The sequence below is a fragment of the Gymnodraco acuticeps genome, unplaced genomic scaffold, assembly GCF_902827175.1.
Source record: "Gymnodraco acuticeps unplaced genomic scaffold, fGymAcu1.1, whole genome shotgun sequence".
Lineage (NCBI taxonomy): Eukaryota > Metazoa > Chordata > Actinopteri > Perciformes > Bathydraconidae > Gymnodraco > Gymnodraco acuticeps.
The window spans coordinates 1932380-1949550 of record NW_022989979.1 but is presented as its reverse complement, the minus strand read 5'-3'; the positions used below and the strand labels follow the sequence as shown (position 1 = coordinate 1949550).

Genomic DNA, 17171 nt, shown 5'->3' with positions numbered 1-17171 from the left:
GGCTCAAATCATACTTGGAACTGGACTTGGAGAGGAAGTGTGAAAAATTAGAGAAATCAACCCTGCAGCTTTTAATCTGTGTCCCTTGTCTGTTCTTCTCATTGCTCCTAAGCAGCTTCATCTCCTCCCTCTTCTCTCTTCATTTTAATGTCTTGCTCTCACTCTCTCATCTGCTCTACTTTACCATTTTTTTTTTCACCTCTCCTCTCTCCGATCTCATGCTGACCTAGATGCTCTGATGAAGCATGTCAAAGCAACATGGAGTGATGTTCTTCAAAACCCATGCACACATGAACACATGAGCACACAAACACTCACATACACACAAATGTCACGTCTGGGAAGATTAAGAGAACACCAGTCATGTATTTGAGTTTGTGACATGTTTCAATCCCCTCTAACATGATTGCATTTGTGAAGGAATTACTTGTTTTACTGGCCCTTGGTTGATACAAATGTTTCCATCTTTTCCATCTTTATTTCTGGCTATCCTTTTGCTCCTTGACTACTGCATTTCACTCCCAGTATGTCTCTGCATTCTCTCTCCTTCAATGTGTAGCTGTAGCAGCCTGTTTCCCATTACAGAGCACTTAGTTCCACATACATTTCCCCCTGATTGAATTGTTATTGCTACTAAAAACAGAAGCCTACACCACACCCGACCCCCCCCCGCTTGGTTTTATTCTCTACCTCCATTCTTGCTCTTGCAGTGTCTCTCTCGTTTTTTCTCACAGTCCATCTAGCTGTCTCTATCTCATCAGTTGATAATTGAAAGCTGAACATCAATAGCAAATGATTTCGATACAATTTATTCTGCCTGTTCCAGTCAACATCTTCTGGCCCTTTCCATTCTGCCATCTTTCACTCCTTTGCACTCACTTTGTAATTTCTCCTCCTGTTTGGATTGTAGGGTATTGTGCGTGTGTGTGTGTGTGTGTGTGTGTGTGTGTGTGTGTGTGTGTGTGTGTGTGTGTGTGTGTGTGTGTGTGTGTGTGTGTGTGTGTGTGTGCGTGTGTTGATGAGCTGCCAAAGCCTTCAGTAGCAATCAGCAGGACTCTTGAAAAGGAAGGAGTGGAAATGAGACAAAAAGAAGTGCGGAGAGATTCACATGTGTGAACTACATGAACAGGAAAAGAAAATAATATTAGAAAGAGAAAGAAAGAGTTTGAGGATAGGTAAGAGACGTGGGGGTGCGCACTGGGTAAAACTGAGACCTAGGAGGAAGCGAGGGAGATTGTGCTGATATTTGGTGTTTGGTTAATAAGCTTAGTGGCAGAGCTAAGCGCTAAATGTCAGCCCTGATATATGTCTACAGCTCTGCTTATGTCAGCTATACACACATTTATAGAAACATACACATGCACACATACTTGGATGCTGACACGAAAACATATGCAATGTTTGTGTGTGTGTGTGTGTGTGTGTGTGTGTGTGTGTGTGTGTGTGTGTGTGTGTGTGTGTGTGTGTGTGTGCCTGCATGTGCACCACTTCCTCTCTGTATGTGTCTGGATTCTCAAGTGACACAAGATGCCGTGACCTGAAAATTAAATCTCAATCTGTCTGCCACCTTCTCACCCTGCTCTCCCTGCCCCCACCCCCCCTCCATCTCATCTTGTCCTCTCTCTCTCCCTCACCCCTCTCTCACCATCTCTCTGGCCATTTATCGGGAAATGACTTGTGCCCTATTGGCTGTTTGCAGAGTATAGGTCGTCCAATCGATTGTCGAGCTGATGTGAGACAGGGAGCTCAATGATCGCTGATGCAGCCCGAAATGATGCAAGAGTATCCAAACACACACAGACTTTAAAGACATGTGCGTACGCATGCACACAAACATAATTGATGCAGTCACAAACACACACACAAGTGTTTGGTTGCTGTCAGTGTTTTACCCTCACCACTGGCCATATGTGATTTAAAGTCGCTAAATGGAAAGTGACAATGTTTCCAATGTGCAGATCATCAAACAATAGGAAACCCCCCAGGGGACTAAAGCAGTGAGCCACAGAACACTATTGATTACGCACAAAGTGCACACACTAATGAAAGCTTTTGTTCCTGCACATGGAAACATAATGGAGAGAAGTGAAGTAAAAATAAGAGAAGAGAAGTAAAAATAAATCATCTGTCTTTATGTATCTGTGAGCGTGTGTTGTGTGCGTATTGACGTACGTCATTGCAACACAAGCCTCTTCATTAAGAGATAGAACAAGATGAGAGTTTCATTTCGTATGACACTGATTAAGAAAGTGAGGTAGTTAGAGAGAAAGATGTGGAAAACAGAGAACAAAATGTAATTAGCCTGCGTGTTGCTGGCTCTCAGGAAGTGTTTCAAACCCTTATACCTGTGTGTGTGTGTGTGTGTGTGTGTGTGTGTGTGTGTGTGTGTGTGTGTGTGTGTGTGTGTGTGTGTGTGTGTGTGTGTGTGTGTGTGTGTGTGTGTGTGTGTGTGTGTGTGTGTGTGTGTGTGTGTGTGTGTGTGTGTGTGTGTGTGTGTGTGTGTGTGTGTGTGTGTGTGTGTGTGTGTTGAAGAAAATTAAAGAGAATGTGCAGATGCATCCCTTGGGGTTTCTGAGATATGTTGAGATGACATCATTTGTGGGAAAACGATGTTCGGGCCTTTATTAAGAGACAAAGGGGTCACTGTATTATTTTTACTGTTATGCGTTTGACTTTCTTAATAAATGACTGCAACCATTCATCATAGGTCTTTAGTATTTAAATATTAAAAAGAAAAATTGGCTTTTTTTCTCTAGTTTTTCTTTTTAGGGTAATTTCTGGTAATGATAGGCTGAGGTTAAATGGACTTTTAGCCTAAATACTTTTTATTCCTTATTACAATATATGCTAAAAAAAAGCGGTCAGAAGGACTATAATAGGCACATGTGACCATTTATCTGGAACACCTTTCCCAGGGACTTCTTCTATACAAATCACTCACCCCCCTAAATAAAAAGCCAACCACCTAGTTCTTAGTCTATTATTAGAAAACCATACTAGGGGAAATGTAAAAACACTTAACAATTATTTTTTACCAAAGGCATTTTTTCCCATGAAAGTGCAATGTGACAAAGAGAAGTTAGAAAAATCGAAATTAAACAACAGTCATAGTTCTTATAAAATGGATATAACTCCTATTTTGTTAAATCAATCTTCAATATATAGAAGAAGAAGCTAATACAGCATTTCTGTCATGTATAATTATCAGCTCAAGATAGTGACACATTGTGCTCAAAGGGAGAAACAGGGATGCACTGACATGTGAAGACACAGATGACGGACAGCACAAAAGAAAAAAACATCAAACTAAATAAAACAGTGAAGAATGGCAGAACCAAAGAAAAAGAAGAAAAGACTAGATTGGGTTGTTGTGGGAAGCTGCACTCGACTCTGTGATGTTGGCTGAGATCTGACAGCTCCTCTAGTTCAGCACTCCTCTACCTGACACTTCAATACAGCCTACTGCTGGTCTATGAGCATCTCTGGGTGTGCATGAGTATGGATTGAGACAGAGTTCCTGGGAATTTCTATGCCTACCTTCAACTGTGTGAAGGCACGTGAGGATGAATCTTAACTGCCACCAAAACCTAATTCTGTTCATTAATTCAAAGCAGGATCCAGTTGAGCTGACATACACAGCAGTGGTAAGCAAAAGGGGGAGTATACCTACTTGCGCGCGAGCGTGAGATTGTGTGTGTGTGTGTGAGTGTGACAGCAACTCCCCCTGTGGTGTGACCTAATTTAAAGTGGGGAGATGAACACAGCTCCACATTTAGAAGCAGTCCGTGTCAGAGAAAGAGACACACACGTCCCGTGCACACAGACACACAATCACACGCACCTACGCACGCACGCACACACACACACACACACACACACACACACACACACACACACACACACACACACACACACACACACACACACACACACAAACACACACACACACACCACACACACACACACACACACACACACACACACACACACACACACACACACACAGACACATACACACACAAAATGAAAAAGAATGAACCAGACAGAGAGGAAGTTACTTTTACAGAGAGAGCGGGAAAACAAGTTGCAACCTCTTTAAGATGCAAAAATCAAAATGGAAGTAACAGGTCTCCTTGTTCCCCACTATTTATCGGTTTGTGTTTATAAGTGTGTGTGTGTGTGTGTGTGTGTGTGTGTGTGTGTGTGTGTGTGTGTGTGTGTGTGTGTGTGTGTGTGTGTGTGTGTGTGTGTGGGTGTGTGTGTGTGTGTAGTTTCTCTGACTCACTGGGTTGAGAAGCAGGGTGAGAAACAGCTCCCCCCCACGAATGCTTTTGTCCAGTTCTTTAGGTCCACCAGGGTATTCCTTATAGTAGATGGTGTGAGTAAACAAGCCACACGTCTGGCGGGGCAGCACCTACACACAGGTTTTAAAAGGAGGAGTGGTTAATGTCCTTAGTATTATCGCTTTACATAGAAAATGCAAATTAACATTAATCCGATTTGGCTTAGGTCCCCCGGAGCCACAGAATGTTTTCTACACATTGCAAACATGCAGTAGTACTTCCTAGGAACCTGTAAACACACTCTGATGTTCCAATTTAAGTGCCATGTGAAACCAAAGAGATACAATGATTTGAGATTAAGCAGGAAACTAAAGGGCCAGTTTTTGCTGATCATTCATTTTTTTCAAGGCAAACGTACAAACAAACTAGATACAAAGACTTTATTTTATATAACAAAGAAAACAGCTAAAAGCATAGAAGACTAAAGCTGAAAGGATAACATGTATAAGTATAGAGTCAAGCTTTTCCACATTGCAGTTTTTAAAATAAGAGAAGCCGACAGCAGAGCAGGTCAGGGATATTCTGATGTGTTGTGTCACCCAGCATATGGTAATGTTACCTGTGGCAGTGGAGAAGCACAGGTGCCAATTCTACAGATGGTTCGAGTCACATCATATTTCACAGCTGGAATTTACACTTGTTATCAAGGACATTAATGACGGCTTTGCTCTATTTTGGACTCTGGTATTGTGTGTGCCGGCTCGCTGACACAGCTTACTGGGAAACTTCAAAAGAATGGAGCCGGCATTAAATGTTATTAGTTCCACCTGTGACTTTCTTGTGATGACAATACAATATGTTGGCTGTAAAAAGTTCCAAAGGAGTCAAACTATTTCAAGGACAATCCATTTACTGCTGTGCTGAAGCCATGAGTCCACAGCTGTACAGAGGAGATTACTACACCAGTAGAGACCCTTTATTTTCATGCAGGTGCATGAATCAAACTGATGAAGTTAAGTCTTCCCCCTGCCTTCACCTATTTGGTATTTTGGTGACTCGTTGTTTACCGTAGCGGAGGGAGGTGATAATGGATTACTGTAAATCCCACCTGGAGCAGATGCACCATGCACCCTTGGCCACTAAACACCGCCATGCCCTGTGTGAGTTACATACTCATTAATCTTTATAAACAGATTCTGCATTCATAAGTGGAATGTGTAGGCAACGGTACAAGATTGTGTCATTAGAAGCAGTCTGGTTTATATTTATTGTCTGAGTGTAACAGTCAGTGTAGAGAGTAAAGAGGAGAAATGCCTAGGCTTAAAGGGACATTTCCTGATAAGGATTTAGCTTTTGATTGGCTTAAAATGTGTCTGTAAACTGGCTACATGTGCAACAATCCAATCAATTCCAACTCAATTCTCTCATCTCAAGGTGCTAACTGGACTGTTAAAAATGGACTTACACACAGACAATAAAGTCTTGGCCTGGTTATGGGCTTGCTGGAACCCCAGAAATATAGCCCCTTCCCCCAGAGGGCTATCGTCATCCGACCCTTCAGCTGATGGGTTCTGAGATTGCATCCTCAGCAGGGTACCACGTCTACTTAATCAGATTTTATTTATCACTACTATAGTAAATCTGTGTGGTTGATAGAGGTTTTAAACCTGACAACAACAATTACATAACTGCAATGACATGTTGAAATTACATGTGTTTACTTTATATATTAAATTTGACAAAACATTCCACTCTGAGTTTTAGAGTCAAACGTTTTTTTGGAGCGATGTAAATGTATATTCTAAATATTCTATGCTGTAAAAAAGCAAAAACAAGTGCCCAAAACATTCAGTACATGAAATAATCACAGATTGCCTTGTCACGTGTTTAACAGTAGATGGATTCTTCTCTTTTCATTAGGTCATTAAATGAATTAAATGAACAAAAAGAGAAGAAGGTATTTATTGTGAACTCCTTGCGGAGCACTTCTCTGTGTGTAATAGAGAGTAAAAGCATGAAGCGCAGATATTGGTTTATCTATAAAACACTGCAGTCGTTCACACTCACACACACGCGTGAAAGAGAGAGAGAGAAGGCCACCAGAGCCACAGACACTCAGCACTATTTCACCAAACCAATTATCCACAGAGCTATAGCTCAAACTGATATAGTACATTTTAAAAAGAAACGCACACACACACACACACACACACACACACACACACACACACACACACACACACACACACACACACCACACACAGATTCACACACACAGGTATGCATGTTTGTGAGAATGCGTACACACACACACACACACACACACACACACACACACACACACACACACACACACACACACACACACACACACACACACACACACACACACACACACACACACACACACACACACACAAGCCCATATCTCAGTGTGATTTGTTCTGATACAGTGGGTCCAGTGGGTGGTTCTCAATCTGCTGACAGAGACACACAAGCACCAATTTTACAGCCTTAAGACAACTTCCTGTCCTCCTTGGAGCAAACAAAGATGGAGCAAGGGGCAGAGAGGAAAGAGATTAATGGACAGAAATTGCAAGATAAATTGGATGTGAAAAAGTGCGAAAGGTGAGGAATATGGGAAGGTTGTGACTGATGTGCTAACTCAGGAAGCTAGATGAATTATGGGAATCTAAAAGTTCACCAGCTGATATATGGTGAAATTATTTCCTTTTTTAAAATTCTGCATACAGGCGCACACATACACAAGCACACAACTGCTTCTCAGAATAATGTTTCACATCCAAAAGTTTGTTTTCCATTTGTCCTTGCCTCCCTTTGCTATTTAGTCAGTGCAGCATGCAATGTCTTGGAGTAATAGATAAACCGCTTCACTATTCCTACACTGTTTTTTCATTGCTCCCGAGACCTACTGCATTATATTTAACAGTGGATACTAATACATATTTGTATATTTCTACAGTGTAGCTGTTGTGTAGCCTGTATTCATGTTTTCCTCAGCACATGGTGTTGGCTTAGTTGTTCAGAAGTTCTTTCAAGAGCATTTTTCTGGCTAAAAAGCTGAGTTTTAATTCCTGAAACATTTCCTTATACTAGAGCTTTTTATAAAATCTTACAATATTCTACTGCTGATGTGGATAAATATTGCTTTTTCATTGTAGTATTGACAAGAAATTCTCAAACCAGAGAATTCGAAAAATATAAATGAAAAGACCTCCGTCTAGTTATGCTTTGTTTTGAGGGACACATACTGGACACTGCTGAGACCAACATTGGTTGCTAATTCTAATTTATGAACCTGAAGGCCCACTGTGCCTCCCAAAGGTAATTACGTCATAACATTTTCCTTTGAGAATTAGAAAACAGCTGACTGAAGTGAAGAGTGTCATATGTCATCTCTTTACTAAACATAAATCTTGCACCAGAGAAGGGCAAACTGAGGGACCAGGAAAACTCAGCTGATGGAAGCTCACTCTGTGCTTGATCATCATTTTTCCTGGATCTGATTTCATTTGATTTTAGCCTCTATTTTCGCTTCAGCTTTTCTTTGAAAACAAACATTATGTTTACCTTCCTGACTTTTTTCTTCTTTTGTTTTCTTTCTTTGTGCACAACATTTAGTTTGTTAATTGGCTTGTTATGTGATTCAGTGATTCACTACCTTACTATTGATAATGTATAATAACACATTATAGCCTGTCAAAGTGTCGGCTTGTTATTGTATTGATGATGTAGGATTAAGTGGCTGCCTTTTATGAAGCTGTGACAAAATGTCAAGAAATAAAAGCCAAGTTATAGGATTGATTAGTAAATTGATATTGCCGTCAGTTTAATTTTTTTCCCCCAGAACCCAGAAACAGCAGAACAACATAGACTGGTAATTTTGGTGTCGGATGTGATTGGTTCTTTTGTCAATAAGGGAGCATTTGTGAACACTGACAAAGAGCCTGACTGACAAGTGAATGAAGATGAGGAGGAGGAGATAAAGAGGGCGGGACGAATACAACTTGCTTAGTTGGATGGGGCGACAGGAGTATTATTCTACTGCTTTCGCAAACTTTGACTGATGAATCATTTATTGGAGCACAAAAGTGTAAAAATGATTTCATAACTTGATCCGTATTCTACGATACACACCCGGCACATATACAAATGCACACAGATATATACAAACGAAAAGCTAACCCCTTTAACCACCTTGGATAGCCATTAAATATTAAATCAACAAAGCTGCTGTGAGACGAGGTCAAAAAATACATCACACCCGAACACACACACACACACACACACACACACACACACACACACACACACACACACACACACACACACACACACACACACACACACACACACACACACACACACACACACACCACACACACACACACACACACACACACACACACACACAGCGACACAGAGGTTACACACCATGCACGGCATCATTGATTTTCTGTTAAGGACCGCAAGAAACAATCAGTAAACTATTTACTATTCAGCAAACGCTTATTTGAATGCAAAAAGATTAAAGTAAATAAAAACAGTTTTTCAAAGTCAGATATAATAATCCAATCAGTTGCTTCTTGTGACTAAATGATTCTGCATTTAAGCTTCGAGGTAGTCTTTCTAAGAATGTACAACTCATCATTTTCATTTTAGATGAGAGAATCAAGTAATTGTTCCGTCATGGAGGGCAAGGACACTACATAATACGCTTTGAGTGTTAGGCTACATTCAAGACCTTTAGTAGAAGTATATTATAAGTCGCACAATACAATCATTTTTTATTTGACATATCATTAATAAGTAATTATTGATTACACAATGTAATGGTTATGAATAATGAAACAATCTGCGTTAAGATTAACAAATAAAATGAGTTGTTCATCACCAACTACCCGGTAAATAGCTGTGAAGGTGGTTATAAATGTTGTAGGTTGTTCCAAAATATGTCAATTAGTCAAAGTGCTTTTAAGGTTGAGCATATTTCATTGATTGATTTGTCTGCTATATTCAATAAAACAACCAAAGGCCAAAGATACAAGGCTGATAAAGGGGATGACATGCATTAAAGGGCCTCGGGTAGTGTCCTCACCATGATGTTGTTGTGGATGAAGCCCTTGCGGTAGCGGGCAGGTTTGAGGTGGGGGTACTCTTCAGTGCTGGTGACCTGGATGTTCCACACACGTCTCCACGCCTTGTACAGCTGCAGGTGAACTGGGTACACACCGGAGTGGTGAGGGGCCACAGCATAGCCCATGTCCACTGGGATGTTGTGCTCCTAGAGATGGAGGACATACATACGCAGAGACATATATGTGAGGGTTATATACATAAACAGAAGTTATGGCGCATTTACAACTCTGACAGAGGACATGGTGGGACATAAACACCGGGCCCAACAGTCTGACCTTGTACAAGAAGCGCCTGGTTTGTGTTTTGTTTGTTACGACGGCGGCCTTCGGGTTGAAAATAGTTTGTGTGAGCATGTGTATGTGTGGGAGTGTGAGGGTGGATGGTGCCGGGTGCATCTTGCAGACTGATGGTGTTGTCCTTCGCTCTGACACACACCTACACACACTGTCAAAGCTAAGCATCAGCGGTCAGGGGATGAGGGAGTGGAATAGGTGTGTGTGTGTGTGTGTGTGTGTGTGTGTGTGTGTGTGTGTGTGTGTGTATGTGTGTGTGTGTGTGTGTGTGTGTGTGTGTGTGTGTGTGTGTGTGTGTGTGGTGTTGTGTGTGTGGTGTGTGTGTGTGTGTGTGTGTGTGTGTGTGTGGAGGTGAGGGATCACACTTTATGATCGCGTTCACCTTCAACATCATGAACCAACCCCCCTCTCTGCATTGTATGTGCGATAGGGCATGATCCTACAGTTTGGTTGAACTCAGTCACACATCTGCTAACAAAGCAAAGGAAAATAATGCAGAGGAAGGCTAGAATAACCTGGTGGACTTCAGAATAAACTGGGCTCAGGTGTGCCCATCTGAATAAGTGCATCGCTGCCCAACAGGGATATTAATGTCGTTAGTTTGTTTTTTACAGCGGAAAATTAGTACTACACTCTGTTAAAACATTCTTCTTCGCTGACAGAAATACAACTATTTTCCGAACACCGCCTCATAAAAATGAGTTATATGGAAGTAATTTGCGTGTAAAGAATGTAATTCAACATATTTGTGCACCTTCAAGACTTCTTTTACAGTATTAGCTGGTGAAAACTAAATCAAACATAAACCTAATAACAATTAGACACAGGAAAGTAAACCAAGTTTACAATTTCATAGTCCTGGTATATGAACACCAAACCTTCCGTACTAGACATTTTTTTTATGCAATGTAAACAAAGAAGCATTTTTATATTTCCTGTAAAGTAGTTTATGTAACAAAGTGTATTGTTTGTGTTAGAATAGTTCCAGTAATTTGACCTGCAAACTTCATCTCAGCAATCTGCTGTAGCAAAGAAATAGCAATTACTAACAGCAACAGACGTCCTTGAAGAAAATGCAATCATGGGAAGCGAGCATGATTAAAAGGACACACAAGAACAAAAATGCAACAATAGAACAAACAACTGCAAGAAATGAGTGTGCGTGTCTGAGTGTGCGCATCCATCTCACCAGAGCGAACTCCTTGTTGAGGACCATCTGCTCCAGCAGCGATGACTCGTTTGTGGAAGAGGTGAGGCTGCATGTGGCTCCACATGTGGGGGAACCACCAGAACTCATCCACATACTTTAATAGTAAATCGTCTCCCTCGTCCTCCTCCACCGTGCCTGCACACACAAAACCCACACATGGTCACAGACAAAGGGACATGGAACAATATGTATAAATGCCCACTTCATGTAGATAAGGAGCATATTATGGACCTTTGCTATATACAGCTTCACGGTGGCGTGATGGTATATCATCACTAAGCAACTGGGTTGTTTTAAGGTTGGGTTGCTAAATAAGGTGGCGGTCTGATGCCATGGTGACAAAAAGTCATGCCATAGCAATAACAGATGCCATTGTAATACGTTCTAGTCCGTATCAGCTATTTCCTAATTATAATTATGTTCAGTCACACCTCTATTATTCGTCTTGACTGTATCTTACTCCTGTGTTCTGCTGCTGCAGATTTAGACACTTTCACTAGAAAATCAATAAAATCTGTCCTTGAAACAACAACAAAGCTTAGAATGCACAGCCGTATGTCACCTCATCACACTTACGCCTTAAGGTTATTTCTTTACTTTTATTATAAAGGTAAGATACAAATATGTATTGTATTGTTTGTATTTCATTGTACTACAAGCTATATCAACTTCATGCGATTGATTATTCTGTCTGACGATTGTCCTGAAAGTATTTTTTTGCTTTGATAAATGTTATTTTGGTAGATTAATTAGTGATGACTTTGCAGGGGTCGGCAACAGGCGGACCACGGTCCGGATCCGGACCCAAACGCCGACCTATACGGACCCGGACCTATAATCAATACATTAATAGGGAATTTCAATTTTGACGGGGCGATTCTATTTTAACCGCCGCCGACAGGGGGCGAAAGAGACGAGTGAGCGATACAGGGAGAGAAACAAAGAAGAAGAGACGAGAGCGCGGCAGATAGAAGCGGAGAGGAAAGTGCGAAGAGAATAATTAGCGATACAGGGAGAGAAGACGGAGAGGAGAGTGAAGAACAGGCGTGTTAGCGGTAGACAGGGAGAGACAAATAATTACACATGGCGCTCTCCAAGAAGAGGAAAGTGGACAGTGAGAACAGAGCTTTTAACCCTGAGTGGACGGACTCTTCATGTTCATCCTGCCCACTGGGAGCACAGAACCAGTGTGTCTCATTTGTTCAGAGACCGTGGCGCTCATTAAAAGTGCCAAAACGCCACTATGAGGCAAAACACAAAGTGTTTGACCAAACATTCCCTCTCAAGTCAGAACTGAGGTCACAAAAAATAAATATGGTTCCAGGGCAGGCTAACCGAGGCTAACCACCTGCATGTATGAGAATGGCCCTGACACTATTTCAGCCCAGATTTAAACTCCTGGCAGGACAAGCTCCAGCTCAATTCTCGCACTGAATTAAAAAAAGTGAGTGAGGGACTGCAATATAAGAGGGAAAGAAAGAGAAACTTTAAAACTGTTCAATTGTTACTGATATTGTTCTATAATCGTCTGAAACAGTGAAGTCATGATGTGAAACGGTTAACAAAGAAAAAGGGAAACTCAAGCTGCTGCTACACTTTATTTTATTTATCTAAAATGAAGCACTTTTGAGATGCACACATTTTCAAAAGCTATTTTATTTATTTTCTCTATTTCATTTTTAAATGCAGCCCGAGAGGAACATTACACATATCCACAGTATGTTACTGTATATCTGTATAGTTCAATGTTAATTGACAAAATATATAGAAATATTGTTGTTTATGAATTGTATTTTCTTTATTTGATTGGCAGTCAGTTGTTGATTACATGCAGATGTTGATAAAACTACAGGCTACTTCAATATATATCACACTAATTCATAAAGCAAGTTAGACATTTTGAAGCTCCGGACCTTTGCATGGGGACATTTTTTCTAACTGGACCTCGTTGAATTTTAGTTGAAGACCCCTGAGGGTGTAAAAGTCTTTATTATATTATAAGGGTTTTTGTTAGTGTAAATAAACATGGACTGCAATGCCCTTATCTACATTAGAGTAATGTAAGAGACATTTATTTTACACCGATACATAATAACATCAATTATAAAGCCATGTTATTTGATGAATATGTTGAAAGTTAGTTGTACGGTTTGTTTAGATATACAACATTGATATAAATTCAATCAACAGTTGACATTTTGACAGTATTGTGTAACCTTTCATGTTTCAAATACAGATTTGCCACACAAGACAAATAGTGCTCTTTAGACTTTATCATAAAAATAGATATTATTTTATATTGAGTAAGCCAACATCATATCATGTTAGATTGGTATATAATTGATGGTGTGTGCTCGGTGAAAAAAAATAGAATTTCAAATTAAAATATAAAAAACAAGTGAACAAAAAATTGATAGCTCTTATAAAAGGCAAACTATTTTACCTCTTGTATAAAAACCAACCTAAATGAATAAAGTAATGTGTAGTGAATGTCCTTTATACAAAACATCACTCTAATATATATATATATATAACAAAAACCTTTCTAGACATGTTTTTGAAAGCATATTTATATCTGTTAGAGTTACTGTGTACATTTTACAAGGGTGTGTATATTAAGAAAACAAATACAAAGGACACACCTGTGTGGTAGAACTTCCCGGAGAAGCCCAGGTTGAAGGTAAAGTTGGAGATCTGAGAACGAAGCTGTTTCTGAGTCTCAAGGAGAGCCTGCAGATAGAGAGATATTGATAGTCAGACAGATAGTCAGACAGATAGACAGACAGTTTATCAGGTTTATCTATCCCCAGTCAAAACGTACACACACAAACACCTGAGACGTCTGATTCAGCTCCTATGCTGTATAATTGAGTGAACTCTGGTCCCTTAGACAATTATCATGATGGCTATGTGGACTCATCAGTGCATATAATATGGTTTGAAAATGGCAGTCACAGACATGCTGTTACAGTGTGTCTCATTATTGTGTTCTGTTTTATTTGTGCACCAAGTTTTTCCAGTGGCTGTGCTGTCCTTAAAGTTACCTCAGTCTCTGGGTTTCAATACTTGAATCAGGATTTTCTCCACTTATTTAATGACTTCATTAGTTTACTGGCCTTTAAACAAAGACTCTGTAATGAGTGTTAACTAAAGACAGTTGCACATTGGCACACACACTCACACACACCGACAGAAATGCGAGTTAATGAAGGTCAGTGCATTAGTAGCCTCTGGAGGGTGGACTAATAACCCCCGCACACACTCCTCCCTTCATAATTCTCTCCATCCATCCCTAACACTACCAAGTAAAACCGTGCCCCCCCCTCTCTCACTCCTCTCCTGCCTCCTTTCTTTCTGATTCTCCCTCTATTCTTCCATCTTCCCGCTTCTGAGAACCTGCAGTCGCCTTTCTGCCCCCCTTCCCAATTTGTCTTCACTCCCCCCCACCCTTTTCTGAACCTCCATCTCTCCCTCGCTTGCTCCGTGAAAATGTCACATTCTCAGGAGACGGGGCTGTTCTAATTTGAAAGGAAGGCTGAAGCAGCATGGAGGAAGGAGCGCTCTCACTCCCTTTCTAAAACACTCTCCTCTTGCTCTTTCCTTTGCGTCTTCTTACTATATTGTTGCAATTTTCACCGTTTTCCCCCTTCCACAGGTATTTTGTTTATTTATGAAACTCTTATAACTCCTTGTGTATTTAGGTCTAAAGGGTCTTTCTGTTTGGTTATGTGCCACATCACTATTAACAATCTGTGTTATGCTGCTTTTAATCCTTCCCCAGGAACCCTGCCTGATTTATGAGACCTGAGCAGCTGATGTCAGAATAAGGAATCGGTTCCAGGCAGACTCTCACTCTTTCTCTCTCCTCCTGTGTGTGTGTGTGTGTGTGTGTGTGTGTGTGTGTGTGTGTGTGTGTGTGTGTGTGTGTGTGTGTGTGTGTGTGTGTGTGTGTGTGTGTGTGTGTGTGTGTGTGCTAAACTAACAAATAAACAGACACAGGCACACAGTGTCTTCATTAGCTCTAATCTAATGGTGTTGAAGATGGCTGCATGCTGACAGATGTGCACAGCTCCCTAATCTGATCCCCTGTCTCCTCTCTTATGACATCCTCTAAATCACACACACACACACACACACACACACACACACACACACACACACACACACACACACACACACACACACAGGCCAATGTGTGAATACAGAGACACAAGATTTAAATTAAGTTTATAGCCGACTGCTTTGCATTGTAACTCAATATACAGTACACTCCCCGATGCACTTGGTCGCAATGCATTATTAACGTTTGTTGGTATCTGTAAGACTCAGTGTAGGTGTGTGTCCAAGTGTGCAGTATATTAGTTAAAACACCTCATTTGTATTCTGCTACCTAACACCCATAGCAGAAAACAGAAGAGCCACACAGATGACCAACCTTTGAGATGCGTCACAGCCACAGACAAGTGACCCACAGCATGCTTTTGCATGTTTTAGCCCTTTTACTCTCGCAGTGAGCATTTTATCACCTTTATTTATTTCTTGGGAAAGTTCTATTTTATTGTGCAGCAGTGCCATTGTGAGCAGAGAACAATTTGTAAAGCTCTTTTAGCTGACAGATCCAGAGCACCAAAAAGAAAACTCTCAAATTGGCCAGTTCTCACATTAAAGACGTTGTTGTTCAGCAGCCAACGCTCAAATCTTACAGTGAACAAACAAACAAGGGCATCTTCTCTGTTAGTAACCGAATAACTTAATATATGAAACTTTCACAAGCTACAAAATGATAACTGCATTGGATCATCTTTCTCAAGCAAGTTTTAAGTCTCTGCAAAGTGTTTTTTCAAAACATTTAGAAAGATTTATTTTGAATGGCCTATATTTAATAATAAACTCTCAGTTTAGTTTTGTACCATATACTGCTGAGAAATTGAAAGGACACTACTGACATGTAATCCATTTAAATATTTCAAAACAAGGTTTTTTCATATTTCAGCACTTTCACTTATTTTACCTTTTCAAACTGTTTGATATTCATATAATGGTCCTGTTGAGATTTGATGGTGAATGATGACTTTATTAACTCTAACCAATAACTGATACTAATATTGTTTTAATGGAAACCTCATTCACACCAACGGTGTTTCAGGGCCGGTTCGGAGCTGGAGCTTGAAAAGCACCGGGTTTTCCTGTTCACACCGCAGCGGAGCAGCCTCTTAGTTCCGGAATCCGGTTCGTTTCAAGCACCAAAAAATTGTCCGGCTAGAGCAAAAGCACCGCATACGTCACGCTTACGTCGAGGCGGGGGGCAGGGGCGGGATCAACTCCTGAACAACAACAAAAGCCGGCGTTTTATCCAGTTTGTACACAACGATGGAGAAACTTAATAAGCAGCAGTGGTCCACTGAAGAGACCAGCTACCTGCTGGGAATCTGGTCTTCTGAAGAGGTACAGAGGAAGCTGGAGCACAATCGGCCATTGTTGTTGTTGTCGGTGTCAGCTGTGAGCGCGGTTTGGCTTTATGAAGCAGGCACGCAAACGGTTACGTCATGACGCAAACGATGACGCAATGACGCAGCACCAGTCGGACTCTGTGCGGTGTGAAAAGAGCCGGAGCTAAACCGAAGAACCGGTTCTGAACCTGAAAAGCTCTAGCACAGAGTTTGAACCGGAGTTGCGTTGGTGTGAATGAGGTAAACATGTTTTTCTTAAAAGGCTTTGATAGTGTGAAAAGTGACCAAAAATAGTTTTGCAAATAATGAAATGTAGTGTAAGCATGCTTAAGAGCCATTGCGATTTGTATAGTTGCTTAATTTCTCTGCTTCTGTAACACTTCACTCACAGGTTCTTCAGACCACAGATAAAATGGTTTACCTGTTTCGATTGTTCAGGCCATTCAATTGGTCAGCAACCATGTTAATAGATCAACCCTTCTGCACCTACTCTTATCTATAAAGCAGATAACCACTGACAATGGCGATTTTAATGTGGATGATATCCATCAAAGGGTTGTCTTAACTGCATAATATTCAAAACACAACCACAGCACTTGTATATCAATAGTTTGTCAACACCTAATTGAACAAAAAAAAACACATCATGTGCTGGGCAAATTGCGGCATTTTACTGCCTCCCTTACTGACCTGAGTGTTGTCTTTAGAAGCCTTTCTTTTAAGAATAGAAAACAATAGGGGGCCACGGTGGCTCATCATAAGGTGGCAGCACTGT

The 17171-nt window shown here is 40.8% G+C and overlaps 1 protein-coding gene across 1 annotated transcript in view; it reads right to left on the bottom strand.

Moving 5' to 3' along the window:
- Window positions 1–17171, bottom strand: part of ndst3 (N-deacetylase/N-sulfotransferase (heparan glucosaminyl) 3) — a 44159-nt gene that overhangs the window by 17686 nt on the left and 9302 nt on the right. Inside the window, 5 exon segments of the mRNA XM_034211713.1 lie at window positions 4286–4414; window positions 9403–9588; window positions 10926–10976; window positions 10978–11081; window positions 13589–13676. Of these exon segments, the coding sequence (XP_034067604.1) occupies window positions 4286–4414; window positions 9403–9588; window positions 10926–10976; window positions 10978–11081; window positions 13589–13676 (558 nt within the window).